At 43.8% G+C, this 28000-nt stretch overlaps 1 protein-coding gene across 1 annotated transcript; it reads left to right on the forward strand.

Annotated features, from left to right (window-relative positions):
* Positions 1–1585: 1585 nt before the first annotated feature.
* Positions 1586–28000, forward strand: LOC104566108 (uncharacterized). The gene is made up of 17 exons (XM_010212857.2): positions 1586–1710; positions 2024–2063; positions 4941–5025; positions 6336–6442; positions 7538–7596; positions 8604–8714; positions 11045–11175; positions 11455–11579; positions 13637–13742; positions 15236–15434; positions 17156–17182; positions 19530–19587; positions 20400–20455; positions 21921–22119; positions 24184–24342; positions 26529–26708; positions 27169–28000. Exons 1-16 carry the CDS (start codon positions 1614–1616, stop codon positions 26659–26661), a joined length of 1692 nt encoding a protein of 563 aa, XP_010211159.2. The 5' UTR covers positions 1586–1613; the 3' UTR covers positions 26662–26708; positions 27169–28000.

The following is a 28000-nucleotide window of genomic DNA, read 5'->3' on the forward strand; positions in this document are numbered from 1 at the left end:
CCAGTATGATATTTTACTACATTACTTGTAAACACACTACCATTGGAGCAATAAAAATATCAAGCTATTAATATTCAATGTAAATAGTTTATCATTTCAGTAAACAATATGTGATTCTGCATTTTTTTTATTTTCTACTTTAGATGTACTCACAAAGTTGTAACTTGTATTGCTTAAGTGGTTTTGTTTAAGTTGTATGAAAATTCTTTTCTGAATTGTGCTCTTTATTTTTATTCTGTTTACAAGTGAACAGACACTTTTTAATAAGACCTCACACCTTGAAAGTTTTTTGTTGTTGTTTTGTTTATTTTTTTTTATAATAAAATTCTAACTGAGCTCTGTATCTACAACTTACTGCACTGGCTTGTGCCATTAAAAGAAGCTGGAAGTCAGACATGCTTAATCACTTTGAAACATTTTTCTTTAATTAAATTTAAAGATGAAAACCTTTAAATAGCGCACCGTGTTTATGGAAAGCAGCCCCTCTGCGTCTCTTCCTGTGGCTGCATGCTGATGTGCTGTGAGTGGATGGGGTGGTGGTAGGTTTTCCTTCAACAAGACACTGCTGTGTTTCTGATGGGGACATATTGGCTGCTTGCCAATTCTTGGGGCTTGGAGAGGGGTTGGGATGGTTCAAAGAACAAGAATTGCCAAACTTGGGAAGTCTTTCCCAAAAAGAAAGCTGCAAAATGAGTGTTATGAACCATCTCATGTAGGGATTTTTCAAAGGGGGCTCTTGCTACAGGGCTCCGATAATATCTAGAGCAATCATGATGTTTCCTTACAGTTGGGTGATACATAGCTTGGAAAACTGGGAAAAGTGGAAGGTTATTTTCCCAGTTTTGTTGTACCTACACCTCAGAGCCTGACTTGAGCAGGTTCTATGAGCAGGTTCAGTGTGAAACCGCTGCTATATAATACGGGAGCAATTTAGAAAATGGTGCTTGGTTGGGATTGAGTCATCAAGTTAATCTCTGTGATTTATGGGATGTTAATTGGCCAAGTTACATGTTAAGTTCTTTTTAAAAGGCATGCAGTGTGCATATATATACATCATATGTATATATGTCATTTACATGTATAGATGTCATTTGCATGTATGTATCATATACATGTATATATATCGTTTTCTTTCAACGTGGAAGCTACCAGGGCCCATCACTGCCGCCACCAAGCAGGAGAGGCTACGCCGTGAGGGGACGGGACGGGAATTCGGGAGCGCTCTGCGCCGACCCTGCCCCCTTCCGCCCGCGCTTTCCCGCGGCCGGGGCGGCGGCGCCTCAGCCCCGCCCTCCCGCCGCGCGCTTTTCCCGCGCCTTCCCGCGGGCGCATGCGCTGCGCATGCGCGCCTCGCGGGCCGCTCCTGCGCAGCGGCCGCCGCCGAGGGCCCGGCGCGCGGGCCCTTTGTGGCGGCGGAGCGGGCGGCGCGGGGGCGGCGGCGGCCTCGTCCTGCGCTTCCCCCGCCGGGGAGGAGCCGAGCGGAGAGCGATGGCGGCGCCGTAGCGAGGCCCGGCCCGCCCCGTGCCCGGCGCAGCGGATGCGCCTCGGCCCCGGCCGCGCCGGCAGCCTAGCGGGGCCGCGGCGGAGGCCGCTCCTCCCGCGCCGCGGCCGCCATGGCCACCGAGCTGGAGGCAGCGGCGGCGGCGGGCGCGGCGGCGGGCGCGGCGCCGCTCGAGGCGGAGGAGGACGAGGAGCACTGGCTCTACGGGGGTACGTGCTGCCCCCGGGGGCCTGAGGGACGGGGAGGCGGTGCTCTATTGTCCCTTTAACAATAGCCCTGCGGTTGTACCGGGAGCTCCCGTGTCAGTGGTGGGTAGACCTTGCCTTCTTATCTCTTTCTAATCAGTGCCTCTCTTGTCGAGGTTTGGGGAAGCTTGAGCTAAGCTGAGTTAGCTTGAGCTAACTAAGGTTATAGTGCGTGGTCACTTAGAGGTGTTCCCGAGCTGAGACACTCCTGGGGGTTCAGAATTCGGCCCCTTTCACTCTACTAACTTTATTTCTCTTGTTGTTATTGCTCCTGTAGATGACACTACTGGTAAGCAGGAAGATGGACCAATTTCTGGGTGAGTCCGGAGCCCGTCTCTTGCTGTGAACGATGCACGTGCGAGAGGAGCCCGTGCTGTGTTGAGCGTGGTCCTGTGTCTGCTGTAGCCCAGTGCCGGTGCCCCGGCCAGCAGTTCGTCCCATCCACACCTGGTCGTGCCCAGCTCCCAGCTGCTGCCTGTGACAAGCCAGGCCCAACAACTGACGGGAGCTAACACCAACTCCCCACCCCCTTCATTGATGTTGGATTAAATCACTTTCCTGGGTTATGGTTTGAGGACAAATAAAAGTGGTTGAGGGTTAGACTGTGCTCACCTGGTGCTGGTAAAACAGCAGCTCTGACTTTAAGCTTGGAAAGCTTAAGAACCTTGAGCTTGAGTAAAGCCATTGACCTGATCAATTCTGTAAAGTGTGTGGTTTTGATGAAACTTTCAAGTAAAAGCCCTGGAGATAACTTGATGTTCAGTGTTGCTTTCTATACATGGAAGGAGCTGCCTACTCTTGAGCAGAGTTTTACTGTTGTAGCAGTATATTTTATATCAGGAGAAGGTTTTTTTTTTCTCTCCTCTGCAAAGCTGCTGTCTCTGTACATTTTTTGAACATAGTCTGGTTTTCAAAAGCTTGATATGCACTTGACTTCTGTGTGTCAGCAGCTTCAGAGGTTCAGTGTGATGTTCACTGTCCTGTACAGTCTTCATGAGTCCAGTATCTGTGAAATTTCTGTTACAGATATTATCCCACTTCTGTTGTATTATGTGCTTGAGAATGTGAATCAACAACAACAAAATATCAGACTTATTACATGTTTACCTAATAACGTCAACTGAGCTTTGTTAAAAGGAACGTCTTTTAGCTGAGATGGAATTTTACTGCTAACTTGAGGAAATCTATTGTTTCTTCTTGCTTTCTTCAGAATATGATTTTACTTCACATGCACAGTTAAAGAAATGAATTTCCAAAAATTGTTTCCAATAACTATAAAATGTTTGAAGGCAAATTATTATTATTGGTCATGTTAGCTCTTTTTTCTTTTTTAGTACTTATAGCACAATGAGGATGTTCCTAACTAAGAGCAGTTTTAAAAAGATGACTCCGTTTACTACTTCAGCTGTTGCATCTCTGCGCATCCCTTTGCTTATCTAACGTATTGTCTCTGTTGATGAATCAGAAATCAATGTAGTGTAGGATACAGGGTCCATTAACATTCCTTACTAATAAATGCATTAAATACCAGCAGCCTGTGAAGATGTGAAGGCTGCTGTTGTATTAGTACAAGGGGTTATATTGGCACTACAGGGATGTTAGCTACTGAGGCGTTTTTTTTGCACAGATGGTAGCTATGATCTTCTCAGGTTGTTCATTCCCTAGAAGCAAACAGGTAGGGGAATGACTGCTACTTAGCAAATGTATCCATGAACTCCAATTCATAAATTTTAATGCACACCCACAGATACTTCATGTGACTTGAAGCTGAAGGTAATACTTGTCACTCTTCCTTAACTCGAGCATCTTGGATTCTTCTAAGAAAATTCTGGGGTTGAGGTCGATGCTATGAGTTGCTTTGATCTGGCAAACGAAACGTAGAAAGCCTTGGAGCCATCTGTAAAATTTTCCCTAGTGGTGTATCTCTTCATCCTTAAATAGCAACTCATGTCACATTTGATCTTTCCTGAGACACCTCTGTTAATTTTATAAAAAAAGTGTTTTCAACTGTCACCTTAAGAACCTGGCAAAAATAGGACCTCAGCTTCATCTGCCGAACCTTCATTCCCTCCTTCTTTCATCTTGGTTTTAGTATCAGAGTTCTTTGTACATGGGCTTTTCTAATGTGGAATCTTTGTTGGTTGCTTGAACTGTATATATATATTATACTCTCTGACTGCTTTCTGAGCTGTGTTAATGTGATCTTTGTCTTACTTTTTTGATGTCTCCTTTCCTGCAGCCCCTGAAATGGCTTTAGCCTGACCAGTGTTTGGATTCTGATAGGTGTTATGTAGTTTTCTTCTCTTTGAATGTAATCCTGTGCAGTTTAGTACCAGGTGTGGGGCTTTAAATTAGTGACAAGCTTTTCTCCAAGTACTGGGAGTAGGATTGGGTTTCCTCAGCCTAGACTACTGGAATCTTCTCTGCTGAAAAGCTAGAATCATTTTGAAGTACTAATAGGTTTTACCTCTGACATTAGAGAGAAAAAAAGATCTCTCGTTTTATTTTAGTTTTGTAGGACTCAGCACAGTCTTTTCTGGTGTGTCAGTTTGACTGTTTTTGCTTGGTTAATGCATAAAAGAATGCTAACATTTGTACCAACCCTTTAACTGAAAGTGAATCTGAAAATGGCCAATGCTGCATTAGCATTAATTTTTACTGAATGAGAAAATTGGGTGGGAAATTATCTGCCTTCTCTAGTGGGTAGTTAAAATTCAAAGCAAGTGTTTTGTAGAAAAGCTAAAATCATTTTTCCCTAATTTCTACTGGTCAGATGTCCTTATTTCTTACCAAGTACAATTGTCAACAGCCTGAAGGACAGATGAAGTTTTGCTTTTGCAGTGGACAGTTAATCACGGTCTTCTTCCTGTCAGCTGTGGTTGCACCGAACCCCCAAACTGGAAGTTTTTATACCTGTCACTTGCATGTTAACAGTTGGTTGATGCTTGGCTAGGCAGCCTTGCTGTCTTTTTGGCACTCTTTGGAAACACTAAATTGACTCTTTCCAATAAAAGCAAAGCCAAGCAAGAGTGATTAATTTTTTGTCATATAGTTGAGGTAACTGCCAGCAGAATAAACACACTAGGTGAATAAAGCCATTGTATGAAAGTCACCGGGCAAGTGCTTTAGAAGTGTTTGTAGGGAGACCTCTAGGTCAGGCTTGTCTGCTTATTTCTCTCTGCTGCATTCCCCAGGCACGCAGAATCGGCTCATCCTTTGCAAGATGCTCCTCAGGAGAACCGGACCGCCAGCAATGAGGACCGAGAGATGTCACAGCACGTATGTGTCCCGCTGTAAAGGGTAGACAGCCATTTATGCACGTGGAAATGTTTGTAGATAAAAAGATCTCCGTGTAAGGATGCTCAGACTGGCAGATACGTTACACTTGCACTGTAGGAGTGTATTGATGGTCCAATCTCAGTGCGAACTACAGCGAGCTTCTCTGCTTGTGTAGTGGGTGCAGGAGTGATCCCTCTTCTGAGGATGATTCAGAAGTTCGAAGATGAAGCCTTCTGATGCTGCAGTCTGCTGACAGGATGAGCAAAACACAATGCTGCTTCCAGCTCAGTATTTACTTAGCTTGACTATGAAGGGGTCCGGGAAATACAGAGAGCACAGGGATAGAGAGCTTGCAGTGTTAGGATTGCTGGGGATCTGTTCTGATTCACCCTCAGACCTTGTAAATATGATCTCTCTATCACATCTTAAAGGTGATCTGCTGAAAGCATAGGGGCAGGTTTTCTTGCCCACTCTTTCCAGTCATTTTTCCTGGTTTTAATTTCTGCCCCTGTGGTATGTAAAGAGAACTCCCAGAGAGATTGAGCGAATGCACAGCCATGGAAAAGGAGGGAGAATCAGGAACTCCTTCCTCATTCCCTTTTTTAGGGCTGCGAGTTTTTAGCTCATGAGTTTTTAGCTCATGAGTCTTCTGAAACAGTGAGGTTGGATATCTGAAAGGCTTCCTTTGTTTGTGCTCCAGCAATAAAGATATATTTTTGATTACAGTATGGTGCAGTCCTGGCATTGAAGTTAAGAAAGAACTTTGGAGTTTTCAAGTGAGCTGGGGACTGAATGTGCTAAATAAACCAGGCAAAGATCCTCAACAGTTTCCTCTTGCAAAAGTTGCTATGAGAGAGAATAATTGCTCCAAGGTTCTTAAGGGAAGGTTGATGACAGTGTTTGGGTTAGTATCTGTGATTCTTTTCTTTGAATGTGGACCTCCAAAGTAGATATCTTAGGAAAGCCCCAGCTGCGTCAGAGCAGGGGAGAGGAACTGTGGGATGTGGTGAATTTCCTTGAACTGCAATAAACTTTTTTCACCTTGAGAAACTAAGGCTATTTCTTCAAAGGACGGCTCTCCAGGAAGAAAATACTATGTCTCTCTGTTCAATTCTGGTTATTTTCATGGCTTTAGTGTTTTGAAGCAGTTCTTTGCACAGCCTTGGAGCAAAATAGTGCTGTCTTGATATCAGAACCATTCTTTCTAAAAGTCTTTCCTCATTCAAGGTTTTTAAGATTTGGGTTACTATCCAGGGGAGTTTCTCAGTTGTAAGTATTAATGAACTCCTGTGTGTTTTTGTTATTGCTAGGCTCTTCCAAGTGGCGAAGATGATGAAGAAGACAGTGATAGCGACAGTGATGATGATGACGTGAAAGTTACTATTGGCAATATTAAAACAGGAGCACCATCGTATATGTATGTATTGGTGATTATGATGCCTGTTTCTGTTCTGAAATAACTCTTTAGCACATCAGTTGGTTTTGAAGTAGGGCAGAGAGTTGGCCTAGAGTTTATAAAGGCTAGAGCACAGGACTGGGACTAGAAGCCGGTGGACTTCTTTGTCCTGGCATTGCTTAATGGAGAATCCATCCAAAAAAAAAAAAAAAAAAAAAAAACAACAATTATAATCTTAGGTCATCTGTTGAAAAATTATCTATTGTCAAAACACATGATCAGGCAAAATCAAAGGTGGGAAGTTATGTTTAACTCATCTTTGAAAACTTCAAGAACCAAAATCTGTAGTATAAAGAATTTATATAAGTGCTGGAGTGCAGCTGAAGTTACGAGATCTTCAGCCATGCTCTTCATGCTTTGGAAATAGGCTGTTTTTCAAACCAGGAAATTATATCACTGGCTTAAAGTTTTCCCTAATTTGCATTGAATAAAAATAAGACAGTATTTTTACTTACTGCTAGCAACCTTCCTCCTAAGGAAATGACTTACGTGTCCTTTGCAGCATATTTTAATTTTCCACTTCACAGATAATTTCCTTCTCTTTTTGTAGAGGTGGTTTCAGTTTGATGGATTATTCTGAAAAGCAATGCTCTGTCCGGTCTGTCACCAGCTCACTAGATTCTGCAAACATCCTGTGTGGAGTTGGCTGTTTCCATCTTTTGCTCCTCGTTCAGTGATATCCGTGCAGCTGTAATTTCCATGGTGTTCAGCTTCATGTAAATACTTAGTTTTAAGTATGTTCCTGGGCAGAATGATATCTACCATTCTTTGAAATTCCCTTTTCTTCTTCAAGACAATCCCTTGAATTCTGTTGTTGGTTGATATGTATGTTTGCTGGGTTTCCGTAAGGTTAAGGAATATTATATGTAGCTTAGTCTTACTTGTAAGGTATTGAAGATTTATTACTCAAAATCACAAAGAAGTTTCAATAAACCAAAGTGAACCTTAGTTCACTTCATATTCTAAAGGTTGTTGAGGCTTGAATATGTTTTGAATGAAAGACTTAAACCAAATAATTCCTCTAAACACCAATGCAGCATTTTTTTTTCCATATAGGGGAACTCCTATGAATCTAAACTTAAAAACGGGTAGAGGCTATGGAGCATCTGCTTCAGGTATTGCTCTTACTTTTATCCTTCACATTTTGGAATATTTCTCTTTTCAGGCAGCTGGAGCAGTTGCAAACCTTGTTTCCTATTTGGAGGAATGTGAAATAAGTGCAACTTATTTAAAGTAGTAGTCAATGCCTTTCCAAAAAGCAGTAGTCTTGCTAGGGCTGTCAGGTGGCCCGGAGTGCCATGCAGTAATGGCTGGTTGATTACTGATCAGCAAACAAGCTAATTGTAATTTTGTTTTAAAATGGAAAAAAAAAAGCATTGATTATTATGACCAAAATTCAAAATATTTCTAAACTATACAGTTGCAGCAGGGCCAAACATTGTAATTTGCCTAGAGAAGAAATTTTACTCTATGATCAATATACTGAACTCCTTGCAGGTTGAGATGCTAGGAAAGAAAAGACTCTGGCTCTGAATATTAGCTGTGCACATTCCTACAAAAGAGCTTTATCATCTTATTCAGTTTAATTTATATTGTGTCTTGTGGCTTGGATTCCAGCCTACCTCATAGTCTTCATATTCTTGCATTTCTCCCCTTGAATAAATACTTCTCTCTTGTTTGAGAATTTATTCTGTGCCCTGCAGGTTTTTGTTGACTGCAGTTACAGTATGGTTCACTTAAGAATGATCCTGAAGCAGCCTTTTGTTATAAGTAAATGTATGTGTCTTTGAAGGAAAAGTACACGTTTTGCCTGGAATTTTCTTTTTCTTTTTTTTTCCTATTTGGAGTAAATCTTATGCATGCTCTCATAATTCGCTCTGGTAACAATCTGTATTGAATTTGCCTCTGCTGTTCAGCTACAGGTGCTGCACATACTTGCCATCCATTTATAAAGCAACAAAAGTGCTTTTTATTAAATACTTGATTGTGGTTAGCTTTGTGCTGTAAAACCAGCATTGAATTCAGAGTAGAGATTTATTTTTAACCAGAACAATTTGCTCAGCAAATCGGTGGATTAAAGATATTGCATTAAATTAGTAACAGTTTCTCTCTCTCTCCAAAGCCAAGTTGCAGCCCAAAGGTATTGATTTAGATGCTGCAGGAAATATAAATGGATTGCCTGTTATAGAAGTGGATTTAGATTCATTTGAAGACAAACCATGGAGGAAACCAGGTGGGGCCTCACAATTTCTTGTGGTAAATATTTTCTACAGTCTTAGCTCTTCCTTTTTAATTTTGCTTGTGATTTCTGCCTGTGTATTGCTGCTAGGGAAGGGGAAAATCTGAATAATTCTGTTTGCTTAGTGTCTGATATCTATCAAGATAATTAGTGAGTTGTACTGATTAAGTCATGCCTCTACATAAAATTGGGCTGTATTTTATTAGTTCCCTAAATAAGCTTTTTTTTAGTGTTTTATTTTATTAATTCCCTAGTTCCAAAAACCATTATACTTGTATCAATATGAGCATGTTTGCTTGCATTAAAGTCATTTGAGTGAGATCAAGATTCAGGTGTTTGTTGATGAGATGCAGTTTCCTCTTCATGTCCAGCAGCTTATTTATTGTGTCTCTTTGTAGCCACACTCATGGTCATCCCTGTGCAACCTTATCTGGGCCTTGGGGACATCCACACTTCTGCACTAAAGTGCCCTTGCTGCAGAGGGCGGTGACAGTGGGAATTATTTGTGTAGATTGCTCGTCTGTCCAAGGGGTATAAAGTCCATGTACATATGGTACCTGGTCTCTTTTGTCTTTCTCATTTGTATTTGGGAGATTTATACTTCAAACCGATTCTTGTATGACTGAATGAGTCTTGCCAGCTGTAAAATGGTATATGTAGATGGTGGTAGATGGTAGATGGTGGAATCAGAGATCACAGCTTTGCTGTGCCACTCATGACAAAATATTAACTGAAACATAAAATGTACTTGCGTCTCCCCAGATATAATTCTCCCTCCAGTCCTGTACTTACCATAGTGTTTTTGAAAGATAGGTCAAGTAAGGAGTGCTTTTGTAAGTTTGCCCATGCTGCTTATTTGATCTCTTGCATATCTGAAATAGAGGGCATCAGAGTACATAATAGTGCAAGTAACTGTGCTGTCAAGCTAGGAAGCTAGCACTAAGCTGTCTGTGGTGAACAGGAGTTAGTACAGACACAACAAGAAAATGTAGCCTTTCTTCTGCAGGGGATTTCCTTTTGCTTCTGGCGTGAGAAAGAGGGGGCTAGGAAGAAGTTACAAGCAGAATAGTAAGTTGAGAGGTAGAAGCATGGAAATCATTGTGGTTATGCTGACATCTCTGGAACAAAACGGATGCAGCTAGCCTTAAAACAGTATGACTAGAGGGAAGATATCCACAGAGGTGTGGCCTGTAAGTTTATATTAGATGGCAAGTACGTAGCTGCTTACTTGGCAACCTTTCAGCTTTATGTTCTGTATGGTTAATTGATCAGCAAGGTAGATCCCCTAAATTAGGGAAAGGAAGAAGAAATAAAGCAAGGAAACACTGATAGAGGTCTGAAACAGACTGATAAAACATACAGAAGTGTCATGTGGCTGAGTGTGTTGGTGAAATTTGCCTATTTGGGTGGTCCAACAGGAAGAGCAGCCTGTGCAGAAGATAAACTTAAACCTTGTTGTGTAGATTGAAGCTTGTTATGGCTAAATACTGTTGCCTGGCCCTTGTGTATCCATTTTTTTGTTTTAGAGTTGGTCTGGCTCAGAATACCTTTGTCAGGGAAATTGTTGAGGGACATCTCACCAGGATAAGGAGATCCTTTATAATGTTTTCTGTGGTGAGATACACCTTACAGAGTTGAAGCTCTGTTTATCTTTCTTCATCTGTGTTTCCTTATCAAGCACTTGTGGTCACCTCTCTTACTCAGAAGTGTTCATGCTGAAATGCACGTTTCACAGGATGCTAAATGTCAGTCTTGGAAGACTGTAGTTAGGATGGTGACTGAACTGTAGTTGCTTGTGTAGCTGCATTGGTAGAAAACTTCTGCCTTAGTCCTGTTTCACCTGATGGGTGGGTCCTAGAACCTCTCTCAAAATGACAAAGAACAATGATGGTCAGGAGCAAAACATATTCACAGTGCTGCTGAGAGGAAGGTTGGGTGGCACCATCCCATCTTTGTGGCAGTAGCTGCAACCATCATTCCTGTGCTTTTGCCAGCTCTCATCTCATTCATAAAATTGTGAGAAGTCTCTCTGGAGAATCCAGTTAGTGAATAGCTGGTTGCAAGCATCTCATAATAGCCTGCATGTTGTATGTCCCAAACAGTCCCAGCCTTGTTCACTCCCACCCAAAGATGCAACCATCTCTTGGATAATGCGCAGCAGTTTCCTGCTAGATTAAAGCAGGCACCAAACTGTGCTCTGGTTTGGGAGCTTTTTTGTTTCTTCTTTCTGCTTTTTTGTTATCTTTTGTTTTTTTTCCTAAATCTTTGTGTATGCATTTACAGGATAGTTAGATGCCCTTGTTAACTTCTTCTTGCCTTTTTAGGTGCTGACCTTTCTGATTACTTTAATTACGGATTCAATGAAGAGACATGGAAAGCTTATTGTGAAAAGCAGCGACGGCTTCAGCTTGGACTGGACCCTGCTCCTCCAATCAGCACCGAAAATAAGATCACAGTAGGTGATGATGTTCCTGCGTATGGCTGCAGTATAACTGGGACTTGGTTTTGTGGTCACAGAAATGAGAGTATAAGAGCAGAAACAAGCTTAAAATCTAACTAAGAATCGATTCCATTCTTTCAATTGACAAGAAATACAAAAATATATCTTTGAAGACTAAGCGTCTCTGTGGTTGTTCGTTAGTGGAGCCCTTTTCCTTTCTTTACAGTTTGTCTCTGCCACTCCGTTCAGTTGAAGGAAAGGCATTAAACCTGTCTTACATGTTGTATTCCTTAGGTACAGCAAGGAAGGACAGGAAATGCTGAAAAAGAAGTGGAAAACAACATAATCAAAACAGAATTCAAAACAGACTTCTTGGCTCTTGTGGGAGGACGCATGAAGGCTGGACCTCCTCCTAATAGGTAAGAAATGATCTGGACCAAAAAAATGTGTGATTATATTGTGTCCTTAATAGGGGAAGCTGGAATCCACCTGGGCCCTATCAGAGTGTCTTCAAACCTGAAAGACAAACAGCTTATAAACTGTACTGGAAGCTGTTTTGCTCCCTGACTATCAGCTCCTTCAGCAGTTGCTCAGGGTGCAACCCCTGACTGCTCATTTATCTGCCCACAGATAGTGCTGGATAGGGAGGGGAACCTGTACCCCAGGTGGGTGCGCATCTCTGGGAGGTGATAAAACAAGGAGCATCTCTCTGCTGAGACAGAGGGTGTTCCTTGCTGGCTGCTTGTGTTAACTTGGCTATTCTTACTCCCACAATGTTAATGTTTACCTTTAAATGGAACTGGATTACACATTTGGCAACTGATGAGAGGAGCGATTGGTTTCTGAACCTGTGTGTTACACTGCTAGGTGCATTTGAATTAGTTATTTCCGCCAATAAGAGGATCTAAAACACTGGGTAAAGTAAAACGTTGAGTCATTTTGATTGGCAGCTTCTGCTGGGAAATTTCCTTTGTTGACATTATGAATCTGATAGATTTTATGAAAAGCTTCAGAGAAACAAAGCTACGTGACATGAAACAGCTAGAGATTTGGGGTCTGGGCGTTTCTGTTATTTTGTTCACATTCCATCTTTTTCATACTTGTTATGTAAAAAAAGAATCCTTTCATCTCAATTTTTCCCTTTTTGAAGCAGAGCTGTGTCCGAAGGAGAACCAATGATAAGTCTCATGTATAAGCTTTAAAGTTATACTTGGTCCATTTGCATTTAAGCATTTTGCTGGTATTTCTGTCCCTCTTCATAGTGCCATCAAACTGGTCAGTTTTGTTTCCAGCTGTCATGTATGTCTCCTGAGATTTTCAAAACTCTGCATCAGTACAAAAGGAGCTGATCCTGTTAAGCTACACGGTGTTTTTGTGCATTTCAAAGTGCAGTCTGGTTTTGAAAGTACTGACAAAAGATTCTGTTCCTGCAGAAGAGCCTTCTGTTCAGGACCAGATGTTTTCTGTCAGGACCAGGAAGAGAGTCCTCATAAACCACATCATAAAAGTTCTGGGATTAGAGATTAGATTTATTTTTTGCTTAATGTGAGGGCTGATTTTAATAAGAAAACTCTTGCTAGCTAGCCAGTGTTTTTGTATGTCTGAATTTCCTATTGAGATGAAAAGGTCTGCTGTCTAACTGACAAAAGTGCTGACCTTTCTCTGCTGTGATTAACTGCAGGAGAACATGTTAAGGCCATATTACACAAGTCAGTTGTCACATGAATATGATTCTTAAATTGAGTTGCTGGAGTTTCTCTCTCTCATAAGGCTTTTAATTATGTTGTCCTTACAACCAACCAGCTCTTGCAGAAATGCCCTAAGTGTGACTTAGATATGGGGATGAAAGAGCATGGTGAAGTGCAGATTCTCTGCCTCATTTCTGCTAGTGCAGCAGAGAGCACTGTTTTCTGGTCACAGGTATATACTTTTTGTTAAAAGATCTAGTAGACCCCATGCAGTTGGAATAGAAAATGTTGGACAGTCTGCTCAGTGAATATAACATGAGTGGTACCAGCAACACTTGGAAGGCTGGACAGAAAGGAATGCAAATCTGGGCTGATAAAGTCAGAGGCTTCTCATGATAAATATTCTTCTCTTCCATTGAGAGCAATTCTGCAACTGTTATTCAAACCTGGAGAATGAATAAAGGTTTAAGCTCTGTACTAGAGTGTATGACCCATATTATTACTGAAATACATGATTCCTCTTTGTATCATGTTGCTAAATGTTCAGGGGGACCGAACTCACCCCTGCGGGCAGAGCTCAGATTGCTCAAATGTGGAAAAAAGGATTTCTCATTCATCTCTAGTCTAGTCTGAGTGCTATCTGGAGAGATTTGTTTTGGATGGAAAAGAATGTAAGTGGCCTTTTTTCTTTACGTCTGCCAGTATGAGAGAGAGATGTGTCTGGTAATGGGGAAAACTGTTCCTTCTCATGTCTTTGAGCCTAAAAGGACGAATCTACTTTGTACTAGGAAGCTGGGCGGGACAATTGATGTGATTGGTGGCCAGGCAGGCACAATTAGGAGAGTAGAAGGAAGACGTCGTGATAAACATGCCTCTGAGGAAAACCCCATTCAGGTAAAAGTTTTGAACAGTCTTGACAAATGTCTTTGATTTCACAGCACTTTGAGTGAATCCTGAGCAAATGTCTGCATGCTCCTGACCCCTGAGCTGTTGTCTCCTGCAAAGTCGTAGATGTGGTATATCCACCTTGTTGGGGTGTATGCATGTACCATTCCCTTCTGCAGATTAAAATAACTTCTGAGTTAGAAGTTTTACTATAGTAGGAGGTAAAAATTAATCCTTTCAAATATTAGTCTTGCCATTTGAACAGTAAAGTCCAAGTTACTCTTGTCATCAGCACTTCCCAAGTATTCTTCAGGATGCTGAGGGGTTCCTCTGTGGGTTTTTTCCTTCCCATCTACTACCTAATACTGTTGGGGTGAAATCTCTGATTCTGCAGTGAATGACTTATAGATGGGGCTTACATTTATTTTATCTCAAAATAACGTCTAGACTAAGCATCACCTGCTCCCACTGCAGAGCTATGGCAGTCCTGTGTTACTGCATAGTGCCCCTTTGAGAAAATAAACAGCTGTGGTTTAAACCAGAACCCAGTTCTGATCTTGCATATCCAGTGTATGTCCCTCACATTCTGGTAGGGTTCTCAGCAGGAAGATGCCAGGCATGTTCCCAGGACTATCTGTCAAGAATTTGTCTCTCCTAACCGCCTTCCTCCTACCAACCACCTTCCACAGCCCACAAAAGCCTCAAATGTGGAACCTTATCCCTGCCTACATGCAATTCCTGTTTTTGTTTTAACATGCATTTGTGTGGTCTATTTATATTTTAGTGGCTAGCTTTCCTGCTATTTGCCAGTAGTGGCCTGAGCGATTGCAAAGTGAAAGAATTTGCTGAGAAATGGTTGTTGTTCTTCCCACTTAGCAAGCGCTGACGTCTGCATTTCCAAGTCACTCTAGTGCCTCTGCTTATTGATTGTTGCTTCAGCAATAGTGTGTGGGTGGCCTATTTCTTCCATCAGTCAAATGTAAATTCAGTTTTATTTTGTTAGCTGCTATACATATGCACAACCTAGAGCAGAATTTGACAACTTGGTGCCCTTGTGAAAGGACAAAATGGATGTATTAAAAACAGGAAAATCTGTTATTTGAGGGCTGCAATATTGTCCTCAAATATGGCTACTCTTAGTTTGGATCCTGTGCCAATGGCAGCTTCCATTAGGTGCTGAATTCAGCCCCTTTACAGTGGAACGAAAGGTGCTCACAACACAGAGATACACAACTGTCCTGCATAGTCGTGTGCACAATTTGAGTCCAGTCTTACACTATTCTGATTAAGAGAAGATACCTGTTCTAAGGGTATTGATTTGATCAACCTTTCCTTCCTTCCCCAAAAGATGTTAACCCCTAGATCCAGCACGACCTGTTCTTTCCATCTAGCACCGGGTTGCCTGTTTTGGTGCCATACGCCCTTCATGCCAGCACAGTGAGGTCCTAGCTGCACAAACGAAGACACTAAAATGCTGTCTTATCTTTCCTCTGTTTTCCAAGGTCCTGGGAGATCATGGCAGTAAGCCACAGCCCCCGCAGCAGCCGCAGCAACCATCGCAGCCCCAACAGCCACCTCAGCAACAGCCGTTCGCGCCACCAGCAGGCCCGCCGCCCCCGCCCCTCGCCGGCCCTCCTCCACCGCACTTCCTTCATCCTCCTCCACCCGTTACTTCAGTCCCGCCTCCCCTGCATCCCCCAGGTATGGAGTATCTGGCACTCTCAAACATCTGCCCTGTCCTGAGGCAGCAAATTAGAACATCCCAGGCATGGAGCAAATCAAAGGTTTAATCAGTAGCTGCTATGGGACAGTCAAGCAATCCCATTACAGGTCCTTTCATTTGGCTAATCTCTGTTCATTGTCTCCATTAGCCTTGCTGTAATTTGCTCTTGAATACTTAAATAATAGCAGCGGTTCTTTGAAAAACCTTCAGGTTGTATTTTCATGAGTGCTGTTTATCAGTTTGCTTTATTGGTAAAGAAATGGATTCCAGCTCAACTGTAGAGGAAGCTACGAACATAGCAATTGCTATCTTTTATCAGACCAGCAGGCTGTTTAGTTCAGGATCCTGACTGGCTATAACAGATGCTAGGTGCTTCAAGGGTCATTCACAACAGGTGATGCAGGTTTGTATCTTCCTGCGTTTGTTTCTAGGTATTTTATTGTGCCTGCTGCTACTGCTGGGTGATTCTAGCTCCTCATAGTGTCTAATAAGCAGGCATTACAATGGTGTTTCATTTTAAAAGCAAAACATAAATAGTGTAAATGAGGTCTCTGCCATGGGTTTCTGGGCACTGAATGTTGTCTGTGGTTTTAGCATGTTTTTGTGCTTTTACCATTAACTGAAGGGGTTTGTACTGTGCTAAGAGCACGTGGGGCTTGTGGAGATGCTCTCAAGTCCTGTATCTGCCAGAATGCCCTTTACCCCTGAAGTTACACACTGGGTGGGGAAACCTGATGAGATAGCTTGGGTAAAATTTATTTCCTTCTATTTTTTTTTCCTAATTGGCTATCTTGAGCAGCATATTATAGTTTACTGTCTCTTCTATACATATAATCAGTCTATTTCTGTGAAATTTCTTAGTGCATCTACAACCTGAAGACCGGAACACCTCTTTCTGTAGGCACCAGGCAGGAGAGAGCTATGCTAGTGGAAAGAGTAGAGCATTTGATGCAGCAGAGAAGGAAGCTGTGCTTACTCATTCACAGTATTCTGTTTTGAGTCTCAGACTCTTCAGGTTCTGTTTCAGACTCTTTTCAGTACAATTTTACAGCCATACTGGCCATGGCCTAAACGACATTTTTCTGTCTTCCTAATAAGTCTTTGCCTCTTGTGATCCAAAGTGAGTCTTGAAGATTATATACTGCAGTACTGACTGAGGGACTGTTGTGACTCTCTTACTGTCTGTAGTTGTCAAAATCAAGAGAAGGGGCTATATTATTCACTTGTTCTTTTAGTTGTTCATTGGCATGTCTGATTTGCTGTGTAAGTATAATTATTAAAAATGTTGAAAAACACCTTTAAAAAAATCGAGCTAAAAGACAGACTGATTATCATTTCTGTTGCCCACCAGAACTTTCTGCATGGCCAGCCAAAGTAATAGGTTTTGGTCTTTTAACAGAAACTCCTTCAATGGATCTGGCAGGGTCAGAAAATAATTGCTCTCAAGGGGTGATCTGCTTTGGGTGCTTTTTCCAGCATAGGAGGGCAACAGCATTTAAAATTATAGCATGAAAGTAAACAGATTGGGAAAATGATAACCTGTAGTCCAGTTACTGCTTTAATAGCACGATTTTTACTGCTGATCTATTTGCTGAAATGTATGAAACTTTCAAAAGAAAGCTTGCTGCTTCAGCTGGAGGTACGTAGATGACATGCTTGTCCTGTTGTCCTCACCACTTCTGTTTGCTTGTTTCCACAGGTCTGCCACCACCCGGACCTATTCCAGGTAGGTGCTAACTTGGATTCAACTACAGCAGTGATTTTGAACACCCGGATAGCCCTGTCTGAGCATTAGGATTAAATAACATGTAAGAGTATGACTCTCAAATCCATGTTAGAATACAGTTAAACTGAGGCTAATGAACTCTAATATTGAATTTCTATAGCTGCTTATTTTTTATTCTGGACCTAAATAATAATCTGTAGGGCTTCTTAAGCCTGTGTTGTTTTCTCTGAAGAGCTATCCAGAAAGTGGGTAAAAAAACTTCAGATGGCAAAGGCTCCTTAGTATATTTGGAATAGTTTGTTTCTTGTTGTTATGACTTCTTGCATAGCAAAAGTTTTTAGGTGACAAATCAGTGCTTTGGAGCACAAGACTCCAAATTCTATGAGAAGCCTTTGCTCCCTGGTGTACAGCAGAGCTGGCGAATGCTAACATAGAAATGTAGCAACCAATGTTATGGATATAGCTAATTCAAGGCCACTATACAACTGAGTTTATTTTTCATCATCTTTTTTTTTTCCCCAATGAGATTTTTTCCTCATCCAGGGGAAAAGGAATTTAACTGTTTTTATAGCAGGCCATATGAAGCTATAGCTGCAACCAAGTGACCAATATCTGGAAATCCAAGGCTGGTGGCCACTGTGTACTTTGAGTCTGGCCACTGCCTCAGTATTATATTGTATATTTGATTCATGTGCTTCAAGGTCTGCATCTAAAGCACTTGGCACTTAATGCATGTGTCCTCGCTGCATGTCAGACACATTGGACTTGTTGCTCAGCTTTTGTGCTCACGCTTTGCTCAGAGCTTCACAAATGGAAGTACAGAAAATTTACGCTAGTGGGGCCATCCCTCAGACCAAGAAAATTGTGTTTTGTTGTAGTGTTGCTTTTTATGCTCAACACACAGTAATATTGCAGAGCTGGTTCTCTGTACTGAAAGGAATCTGCTCTCATTAGGATTGGATTTAGAATTACTGTATCTGTAGTGCAAATGCAAATCCTGGTCTTGATTCTAGACATTGCAGTACCCACTTGCTAGTCAGATTAAAGGTGTTTGGGAGGAACAAGGTGAAAGAAGTGAATGACCAGGCTGTTGCAAAGAGCTTCCACTTTAAGTAATTGGGTTGAAAGGGGAGATGAGAGAAAAATACCTGCTAATTATGATAATGATGATCCACCACCATTAGAGTGAAGTGCTAATAACAGGAGCACCTTGAAGTGCTGGCAGTTGGTGAGCGAGTTGGATGGAAAGGCCCTAGGCATTGTGTTTTATTAGATCATCCCTCACCAAAAAAGAGGGAGGTATCTGGTGGTGAGGCATATCCCCCAACTTGTCTGTGACGTTGGTCTCCACTAGCTGAGTAGTCACTTCAGGCCACTTCTGTTGGCAGGCAGGGGCTGTGAAAGAGGAGGAGCATTAGCTGTCTCTAGGTTTCCTCGTCTCCACTGCCTGGAAGTCCATTGGCTTTAAAGGGAGCCTGGCGACACTTGCTCTAACATACATAGCTGAAGCTAGTCAGGTGACTCCTATCCTTTGTATTAGGAAGGTTTGTTCCTTTTATTTTGTTTTGTTTAATGATGAACAAAGGAGTCTTTATGCAAAAGCAGGCCAATGATTGAGTAATCTGTTCTTGCTGGTATTTATAACCACCTACAGAAATAATGGTTGCTTATATTTATGGATAGAAGTTTAAGAAGTGCCCTTAGGAGCAGTCCGCATGTCCTTCCTCACATTGGTTGAGGACTTAGGTTTCCAAGTGCTTATGTCACTTCTAGATGTGCCTTCATATACTTCTACTTAATTCTGCTTTCTGAAGATACTGTCTTGCGTTTCTATAAATATGCTGTTAATGTGTTTGAAATTGCCCCCCTTTCTAAAGCTCAAACAGCTGTGGGGACCTTTTCATATCTTTCAGCTTCATTGTTGCTATCTCTGCTCATGATTTTCTTAAGTGCACATGTGCTCAGAAAATTGGCTCTCCCTAGTATTTTTTAAAAAGACTTCTATCTGTATTACAATGTCTCTCATGAAACGTGTTACTCATTTTAATCAGTGGAGCAATAAAGCCCTCACCATACTTGCAACCTGTCTGCTCCCAAGAGTCACACTTTCCTTTCCTCTAATTCCTTAATTAATCTTATGTTGATAATGAATCAGCCATAGGGCTTAGGTAGCTCTTTTTTTTAGTAGCCCTATATAGCTGTGGAGGAGATAAGACCTTGAAGGAAAATTCCTCCATTTCAACCAAGGCCCTGCTTAGGATAGAAGGGTGCTTTAACAGCTTAACTTTAATCTGAATAAAATCTTATTCCCTCATGTAAAGCTGTGAGATCTTTTGCTTCTCTCTAGGGTTGTTCCCGCCTCCTCTGGCTCCACCACCAGCTCTCCTCATTCCAACGTTGGATGGGTAAGAGAGAAACTCCCTGCGTTACAGAATATCCTTGCAGCCTTGTCTTTGCAGTTTGGTGTGGCTGCAGAGTGGAATGGCTTTACTGGGGAGGGAGGCATTAGCACATGCACTGGTATCCTGTGCTTCTCTCCTCCCTTGAAGTACAGTGGTGGTAGCAGCTAGGTCGTCATGGTCCGTGCTTTGAGCAAGGTGTGAGCCCACAGCACCTGGGGAGAGCCATGGGTACCACTCTTCCCATTCTCTGTAATGAAAAATGCTGGAAATTAAGCCTAGAACAGTGCTGGTAGTTCTGGGGATAGTAGGGAGTCTGGTCTGGGGGAGAGAACAAAACCCTCAGGGAATCCTTGCTGGGAGGTGCTGATCATTTACACAGGTTAGCTTCAAGGTGTCATTTTCCTGGCATAGGAAGGAGTGAATAAAATCAAGGAAATGTAATCTCCTTGGGCCCAATGCAGAGTAGTTGATAGCATGTTTTGTTTTCCAAACATTTTCTATAGAGGAATCTCCAAGTACTTTGCAACCGCTGATGGTCTCCCAGGAAGCAGTTCTACCCCTTCTTACAGATGGGAGGGATGAAGCAGGGCAAGCAGTGGAGTTAGAGCAGTTTCAGAAGCTGTGACAAAAGCAGCTGTGCCTGTGTTCCTGATATTTTGCAATACAAGGTGAAACAAGTTCCTTTAAAAAATAGGGTTTCCAGGGGAATGTTCCACAGGGCTTCAAAAAAAAAATGGTGCAAACTCGCAGTGCAGACATATCTGCAAGCATTTCACCCTGATGTTACTCACTCGTATCCTCTGCTCTCTCCAAAGCCAGCCAGCCAGCTACAATAACAGGCAGCCACCTCCTTTTGGCTACAACTCTGCAGGTGAGTGCTTAAGATAAAAAGCCAAACTGCTTATATCCTCTTATATTCTCTTTGGTTCTTGGTAGTTTATATTTTTCTTAGATTGATTGAAATGATACTTTCTTTGGTTTTAGGGCCCACATGTGCCCCACACTACCCAGTCACTGCAGACATGCCAAGTCTGACTATGCCATGAGGTGTCTGGAGAGCTGATGTTACCCTTTCTGCAGCAGTGCTGAAAGCAATTTTGTAGCTGAGCATTTAGCATCAGTTCCCTGCTCTGTATGCAGATGCTGACAGCAGAGCTGCTCCCGTGCGCCCGACGTTGTCACCGTCATGCTTGGTTAACATGGGCTTGTTTGTGTTCTCTTCCTTCCCCTTGCTCCCCCCACCCTTCAGGGACAGTCGTAGCCTTCAGCTTCAGTGTCTCCTCCATGGGTTTTTGAATGTCTTCCTCCTCCACTTTATCATCTTCCTTGCCTACGGGCACACACAGGCACCCTGCCTACACACACTTGCAGGCATCTGTCTCCTTGTGTTTTGTAATGCAAGAGGCAGTGCCAGAATTACAGCAGACTTCCTTTCCCGTCGCAGCCCTGCCAGCGATGCCAATGTCTTGTCCCATTTCCTTAGTGAGCAGCTGTCCTTGGAGCGGCTCCTGCTCCCTTCACCAAGCAGGCAGGAAGCCCACCTCTGCTCTGAAGAGCAGGCACTGCCAGGTCCTCTGAGATGCAGCAGCTCCAGTGCTGTCACGTGCAGCCCGTCAGCAGCCTGTGCTGCCTTGCTGCCCTGGTCCAGCTGAGCAGGTCGACACCCGGTTGGGGACTTGCTGGTGCCTCTGGGCTCAGCAGCTGGTACCCTTGGCCCTAGGTTCCTGCTAAGATGTGAGACCTGGGAGTTGCTAAGAGCCTGAGACTAAACTTGGTGGACTTGGCAGCAGTAGAGGGTGCCTCACCATTCCAGGCTCCATGGCCATCTGAGCAAGGATGCCTAGAGCGAACTGTCCGGAGCTTTCCTTGGTGAAGATCTCATCGTGTGCCCTATGCAGAGGGCAAGAGCTGGAGGAAGGGGTAGCCCCTACATTAATGAGCTGTATTAGACGTTGGGTTGATTTGCAGCAACATCTGCAAATATCTTGAAGATGACAAGATGCAAGAAATCTTGTTTGTCTTCACAAGGGGAAAAACTACTCACTGTTCTTAGCATAGAGGGGAAGGAAGATGTGAAGGCTGGGTGGAGCTGGGCCATTGCTGTCTCCAAGAGAAGGGTATCATTTGGGATTCAGCTGTAGCACCTACTTTGAACTGCTAGGAGGTCTCCTGGCCAAGAACATGTTAGTCCAAGCCTGCTTAGCTGGTGGGCTCTCAAACAGCAGCTGATGTGTCTGAGTTGGAAGCTATAGGCCATGTGGCCTATGTGAAGAGGGAGGATGGAGAGGCTGCTCCCAATGCTTTGAATAAACAAGGATTCTCTTCTCTTGCTGCAGATTCAGGTTTCATCAGCTACCCACCCATCTCCACATCCCACACACCCTGGGTGACAACTGTGGACAAAGGCACGAGCAGTTCCAGCAGCAGCCATTGGGAGTACTCAGGCTCGAGGCGCGAGAGGGAACGGGAGCGCGAGCGGGAACGGGAGCGCGAGCGAGACAGAGACCGCACTCCGACCACCAGTGAATATAACAAGTGAGTGCTGCGTTTTACCCGGCTTCTGCACCCGGCAGGGAGCCCTGGCCTTGCCAAACATCATCTGGAGTGCAAGATGATGTTTGTGCTGGGGATGGGATTGTTTCAGTTTAATTTTCTGAACTATCTGGAGTAGAGAGAGTTTTGATCCTTAACTAGAGGACAAAACTAGGCGCCAATGTCTCTGACTCCTTCCTGTATCTGTCAGCTGGTTTTTCAGTGCAGAAGAACAGGTTTTGCTTGTTCTCCCACCTGCAATGGGAGGCCAGTTGATGAATAGCCCCTCTCTGCTCACTAGATACTTCACTGCTTGGTGTGAAGCACTGGACTTAGAAACTGCTGCTCTTGCTTTCTAAATGTAAATGCCAGATCAAAGGGAGAACCGCCCATGCTTTGCTTGCTTAAGTCTCCTGTAAAGGCTTTGGGGGACTGAGTGCTGTTCAGCAGGAGCTAACCATGACATGTAAATGCTTAGAAAGGTCAGGAGTTTCTGAGCAGGGTGCTGGGAACAGCCACCTTGCTGGGAAGTGACGCCATCTCGGGTGACAGCAGTGCTGGGAGTGCTCCCGGGGGGAGACATTTAGCCTCCCAGTGTTGATTTAGAGAGCTAAGGAGAGGTCTGCATTGCAGGGACTCCTTCCACCCTGTCACTGTGTGTGCTGTGCCCTGGGGTTCCTGTGATGTTTCTGTCACAGGCAGCGTCGCTATTTTGCAGACTTAGGCTTGGAAATGCCAATAGTCATTTAAAACATGCTCAGAATGTGCCTTCCTGGCAGAAGGGTGCTGCCTGCCCTGGGGACCCGCAGGCCCCTGTGGCGGGCAAACAGGACAGCATTTTTCTATCAAGCCTTTTCTGTTTGTTTTCCATTTGATGTTGTGGGCCCTGTGGGAGGAGGGGAAAGGAATAGAGCTGAGCACAAACTTGGTGTGGTTTGAAAAGCTTGGACTCTCTCAGTCCCTAATTGGGTTTATGCTGCAGCCAGGTCCTGTGATCAGTGCTCCAAGGCACCCTGCTAGCATGTCTGGGTGCTTTAAAGAAAACTGATCTCTAAGATCACACTCAACAAGCAGGGCAGGTAGCTGTGCTCGATGGATCCTCTGGAGCGCTCCCAGGTGATTAATATTGGAGCTGGACTTGTCTGGCTTGTTTCCATTAGTCTTAGAACAGCATTTTGGGCTTGCTTTCCATAGGAGCCTGAATCTTGTTTCCCACAGTGGGATTTTTGAACCTTTTATATTTCAGCATTGAAACATGTGAAGGGGGAAAAGGGACCATAGAAGGAAGAAAGAGAGCATGCACAGTGTGCCCACTCCTGTACATAGATGAAATGAGTTGTCTTGGGCAGATGGGTGTAGGCAAAAAGACCATCTTAGCTGTCTTCGTAACTGCCAGATGTGCATTTTGGGTTTTTAAACTCATAGGGAAGAAAATAGTCTTGACCTGTAGTGTCTTTGTGTGAATTAGACCATCTGGGGACAATAATGTTGTGAGGTAAAATCCAGCACTAGGAGAGGCAGAGCAATAGGAGGAACATGTTCCTGTTCTTGAGCAAGGGTGGCTGGATGTCTTTGATGTATTCCAAAAGGACTGTGAGGGCAAAAGCCCTGAAATGCTGACCGTGTGCCTGCTGCTGAGGTGTTTCCTTTGCAAATGCATCCAAAGAGCAAACCTTGCAAATGCTCTGCTTTGAGAAGCAGCCCAGTGTTCCACAGGGACATGGGATGGGCAAGAAGCAGCAGAAGTAAAGGTGTTTTCTGAAGAGCTTCTTGAATATCTGCCTGTTGGCAGAGGAGAATTCAGATTCTTAAGTTTGTTGGTTTTAAGCTACAACTAGCAAACAGTGCTGAATTTCTGAATGTTTGAGGAGGCTTTTGTCTCCTTTAGAGCTATCTTGTTTTGCTGGGGGAGAGTAACTCCAGGCTCAACTGAGCAACATCTTTAACTATTTTACCAGGAAGTGACACTCTTTGGTGAGGGTTGGATTCTGTAGTCCCAGAATTACAGCTGCTGCCTTTGGCGTCCATGAATGGCCCATTCACTTGCCTCATGTTTCTCTTCCCAAGTGACGACGAGCGATACCGCTACTACAGCCGGGAGCGCAGCTACGACTTTGAGCGCGACTACCGCCGGAGCCGGGACCGCAGCAGGGAGCGCGAGGACCGGCACCGGGAGCGCCGGCACAGGGACAAAGAGGAGAGCAGCAAGCATAAGTCTTCAAGACGGTAAGAACCAGCTGTTAATGGGAATACACCTTAGTTGCAGACAAGAAGCATGAAGCTCTCGCAGTGAGCTGGAGCCCTAGGTCGCTTTGGTGTCCTGTGACGTGCTAATGGCCTGAGACGAGAAGTCTGGGCAGAGAGTGAAGTCTCGGGCACATACCTGAGCAGGAAGCAGGCTGTCTGCTGTAGGGAGAGGATTCCTTGTGGTTTGTGCATTCTCAGGCAGCTTGCAGGGTCTCAGATCACTGCCAACGAAATTGCAGCCATGATTCTCCAAGGAGTGTTTGAAGGTACTGAGAAGGTACTGAGCATCACAGCTGAACAGCAAGGTCATGGCATAAGGAAAATGCATGTGAAGTAAAATGCAAAAACATAGCAAAAGCATCAGCTTTCAGCATTCAGTTTTCTTGCACAGAAAAGAAAAGCTTGCCTAACATCTGAAAATCCCTCTTGGAACAGGAGGGGTGTGTAAGGAATTGGCCAAATACTGCAAAATCAGAGCTTTCTGTCCCTTGTGCCTGCCAGGGGTGTTGATGACTTGGACAAGCGAGTGGAGCAGAAGCAGGGTGTCCCTGATTCCAGGTGTTTCTGGAGAAAATGTGAGATTTGCTACAGAGGATCTTCCTGGGAGAGTGTTCCTCTAGCAAAGTAACAAGTCTGGCCTCCAATGTGAGGCATTGCCCAGTTGCTGGGGCAGTCTACATCCTGAGAACACTTTGAACAGACTTGCCCTTTTTTTGTAGGGGTGGAGAACTTCAGCCTACTACTTTTATAAGAAATTAATGTCAGCTGTGCAGACAATTGACCTATTTTGAAATTAGTTTCAGAAAAACTCGGAGGGACTGGAGTTATAAGGCTGTCCTCATCCTTTAGATGTACCGAGTAGATGCTCAAGAAAGCACTGATGGTTTCCAGCTTTTCAGCAAAGTGATGGAAGGGAAGGCTGGGAGCACAGTTGGAGTTACAATCCAAAGAGAATAGAAGCTGAGATCATACCTGTAGCTTTAAGGGTTTAACAAGCTTTAGGGGTTGTTTCTCAGCTTTCTATTCTCAGAATCAAAATATGCTGTTACTTGGCTGCACAAACGAGGTGGGAATTCAGCAAAGCAAGGCCAGGATCTGTCAGAGCGCTTAGGTAGGGAAATGGGCTGCTGTGCTAGGTGGAAATGAGGTGAAGATCAAAGGGCTGATCTTGCAGTAGCTTCCAGTTTGCTCCAAGTCGTACAGTCTGAAGGAAATCACAGACGCTTGTTTAAATATTAAAGGGCAGTTGTGTTGCTCAAGCATAAACAGCTGCTGCGCTGCTGTCCACGAGGCGGCCGAACGTGCGTTCGGGAGAGGCAGCAGCCTTTTCTTAATTGACTGTGAAGCCACTTATTAAACAGGTCAGAAAATTACTCAAAGGCGGGAGGTTTTCAGCCAGGGCCCCAGTGGTTCAGCAAGTTAGATGTCTCTGCTACTGAACTGGAATTGCTGCTGCAGTAAGAGTGTCTCGACACCTGAGTGTGTTCCCAGCCTTGGAGCTACGTGTCCATAGCGTGTGACCACAAACCTTTCTGAGATTACTGCTGTATGGTTTTTCCTGTGTTCTGTTCTTGTTCAGCCATCTTCATGCCATGGTCAGCTCTGGAGAGCTCACTTGGTTTTAAGCCTTCAGGGAGAGAGAATTGCTTATTTGGCGTTTCCCCAAGATGCTTAGGGAGATAAAGTGAGAGTTTCAAAGGTCTTTCAAATTTAAGACTCTTCCTTCTGAAAAAAGCCTCTGTTTGGTGCTTGATATTGAAGCTTGTGATGTGTCAGGATTCTCAGAGCTCCCCTGGGAATGGGAGGGAGGCACAAAGGTTGTTTATATAAACAATCCCAAAGTGATTCTGAGGGCAACCTGTCCTGTAGGCCACCTGCTAGACCATGTGATGATGCAGCATGTGGTGGAAAGCAGCCACCTCAAGCAGTTTGCCTACCCTGCCCTTGGTTCAGCTGCTTGGGATACCAGATTGTCCCAAATACACATGACAAAGCCCTTCTGTGGCACCACGATGCCCTCCACGTTCCTGCTCTGTCTCCTGTTCATCCTGGATCAGAGCAGCTTGTTGCTGTACCTGCCATAGGGACGAGGCGCTCTGAGCTCCTCTGCTCCGAGGCTGCTGCAGCCCCTCATCCCTCTCTCTCCCCTTTGCTCCCCACCACAGCAAGCAGCACGAGAGCGAGGAGGGCGAGAGTCACCGGCGTCACAAGCACAAAAAGAACAAGAGGAGCAAAGAGGAGAAGGAGGCCAGCGAAGACGGCGCCCAGGAGGGAGAGGAACAGGATGCCAAGGAATAACGCAGCCCTCGGGAGGGACTCGCTCCTTTCGAACCAGCGTGGCATTGGTGACATTTTTTGTGTTGGTTTTTGCCTTTTGTTTTTTTTTTCTCCAAAAGAGGCCGGCTTTGCCTGAGCAGCCAAGGACGTCGCAGTGGTTTGAGAGTTAAGGCTGCACATGCAGTTAAACTCTTTTTTTCTTTTTTTTTTTTTTTGATACAAGACAAAATACAGCAGTACTAGTATCTAAAAGGCACTGAGCTACTCTACTCATAAATGTCCCTAAGGAGGACTTCGTTGTATCAGATCCTATGGTTTCTGATGAAAGATGGCTTCAGCTGAAACTAATGCATTTAGGTGATAGTTTTTGTTTATTTTCGTGACCATCATTCCTTTCTGAAAAGTAGGACAGTAAGCGCAACTTGAAATTTATTGTCCAAAGAAAAGTGTGATTTAGATGCTGAGAGCCAGCTTAGAGCCTGGCTTCTAGTAGCGAAAAGTCTCATCCCCCAACCCTTTTCTTTGTAGCTACAAGAACACTTTCTCGTTTCTTTGTGGCAAGACTGGCAGCATGTGGGAAGGAACGACTTTCACTGGTGGGTCCGATGGCTCCCAGAAGCTGTGCGCTGTGTTTACACAGGGTATACAAAGACTTTGAACCCAACTTTTTTTTATCCATTACAAATGTAGTTCTACCATGTGTCACACCTGTAAGTGGAAAACCATGTTCAATGGAGACCCATAGTAAGAGCATGATTTTTCTCTTTAGTTTTGACTAACGTTTTTATTACTAAGGGTTGAGCTGAATAACTTAGCACAGTAGAGAACGTGAGGTCCCATCTAGCAGTTTGCCCTTGTTGGGTTGGCTTATTTCTATTTGGATATCACCAACACTCCTCTGCAATGCATTCCTTCCCCCATAGTTCTCAAAAATAAATGCCGTCAAATTCCAAAGTTTGTTTTGACTTGGTAGTGGCTGGGACATGGGACAACAGAGAGTTTCTGGGCGAGAGGAATGGCGAAGTCTGTCTGTTTTGTTTGATATGTTCACAGCAGAACATTGTACTTCTGTTTGTGTGAATCCACCGGTGTCTCCTTTTAAGTATCTACCACTTCTTTGACTTGATATTTAAGACTGTCTTAAATCCTTCCCCTAAAATAATGTGACTCTGAAATTTTGCATATTTTTTGTATTGTAATCATGCCTTCTGAGTGTCATGCTTGCAACCTTTAGAGACTTGAGCCAGTAGAGCACTACAGTAATGGTTTATACCCTATGAGATAGTGCATTTGATGGGTCATTAACTGCAAACCTTTGGGGAGAATAAAGGTGGGGTGGTTTTGTTTTGTTTTTGATAAA

This window comes from Tinamus guttatus, unplaced genomic scaffold (assembly GCF_059628265.1).
Source record: "Tinamus guttatus ecotype Peru unplaced genomic scaffold, ASM5962826v1 Tinamus_guttatus_pri_ptg000287l, whole genome shotgun sequence".
NCBI lineage: Eukaryota > Metazoa > Chordata > Aves > Tinamiformes > Tinamidae > Tinamus > Tinamus guttatus.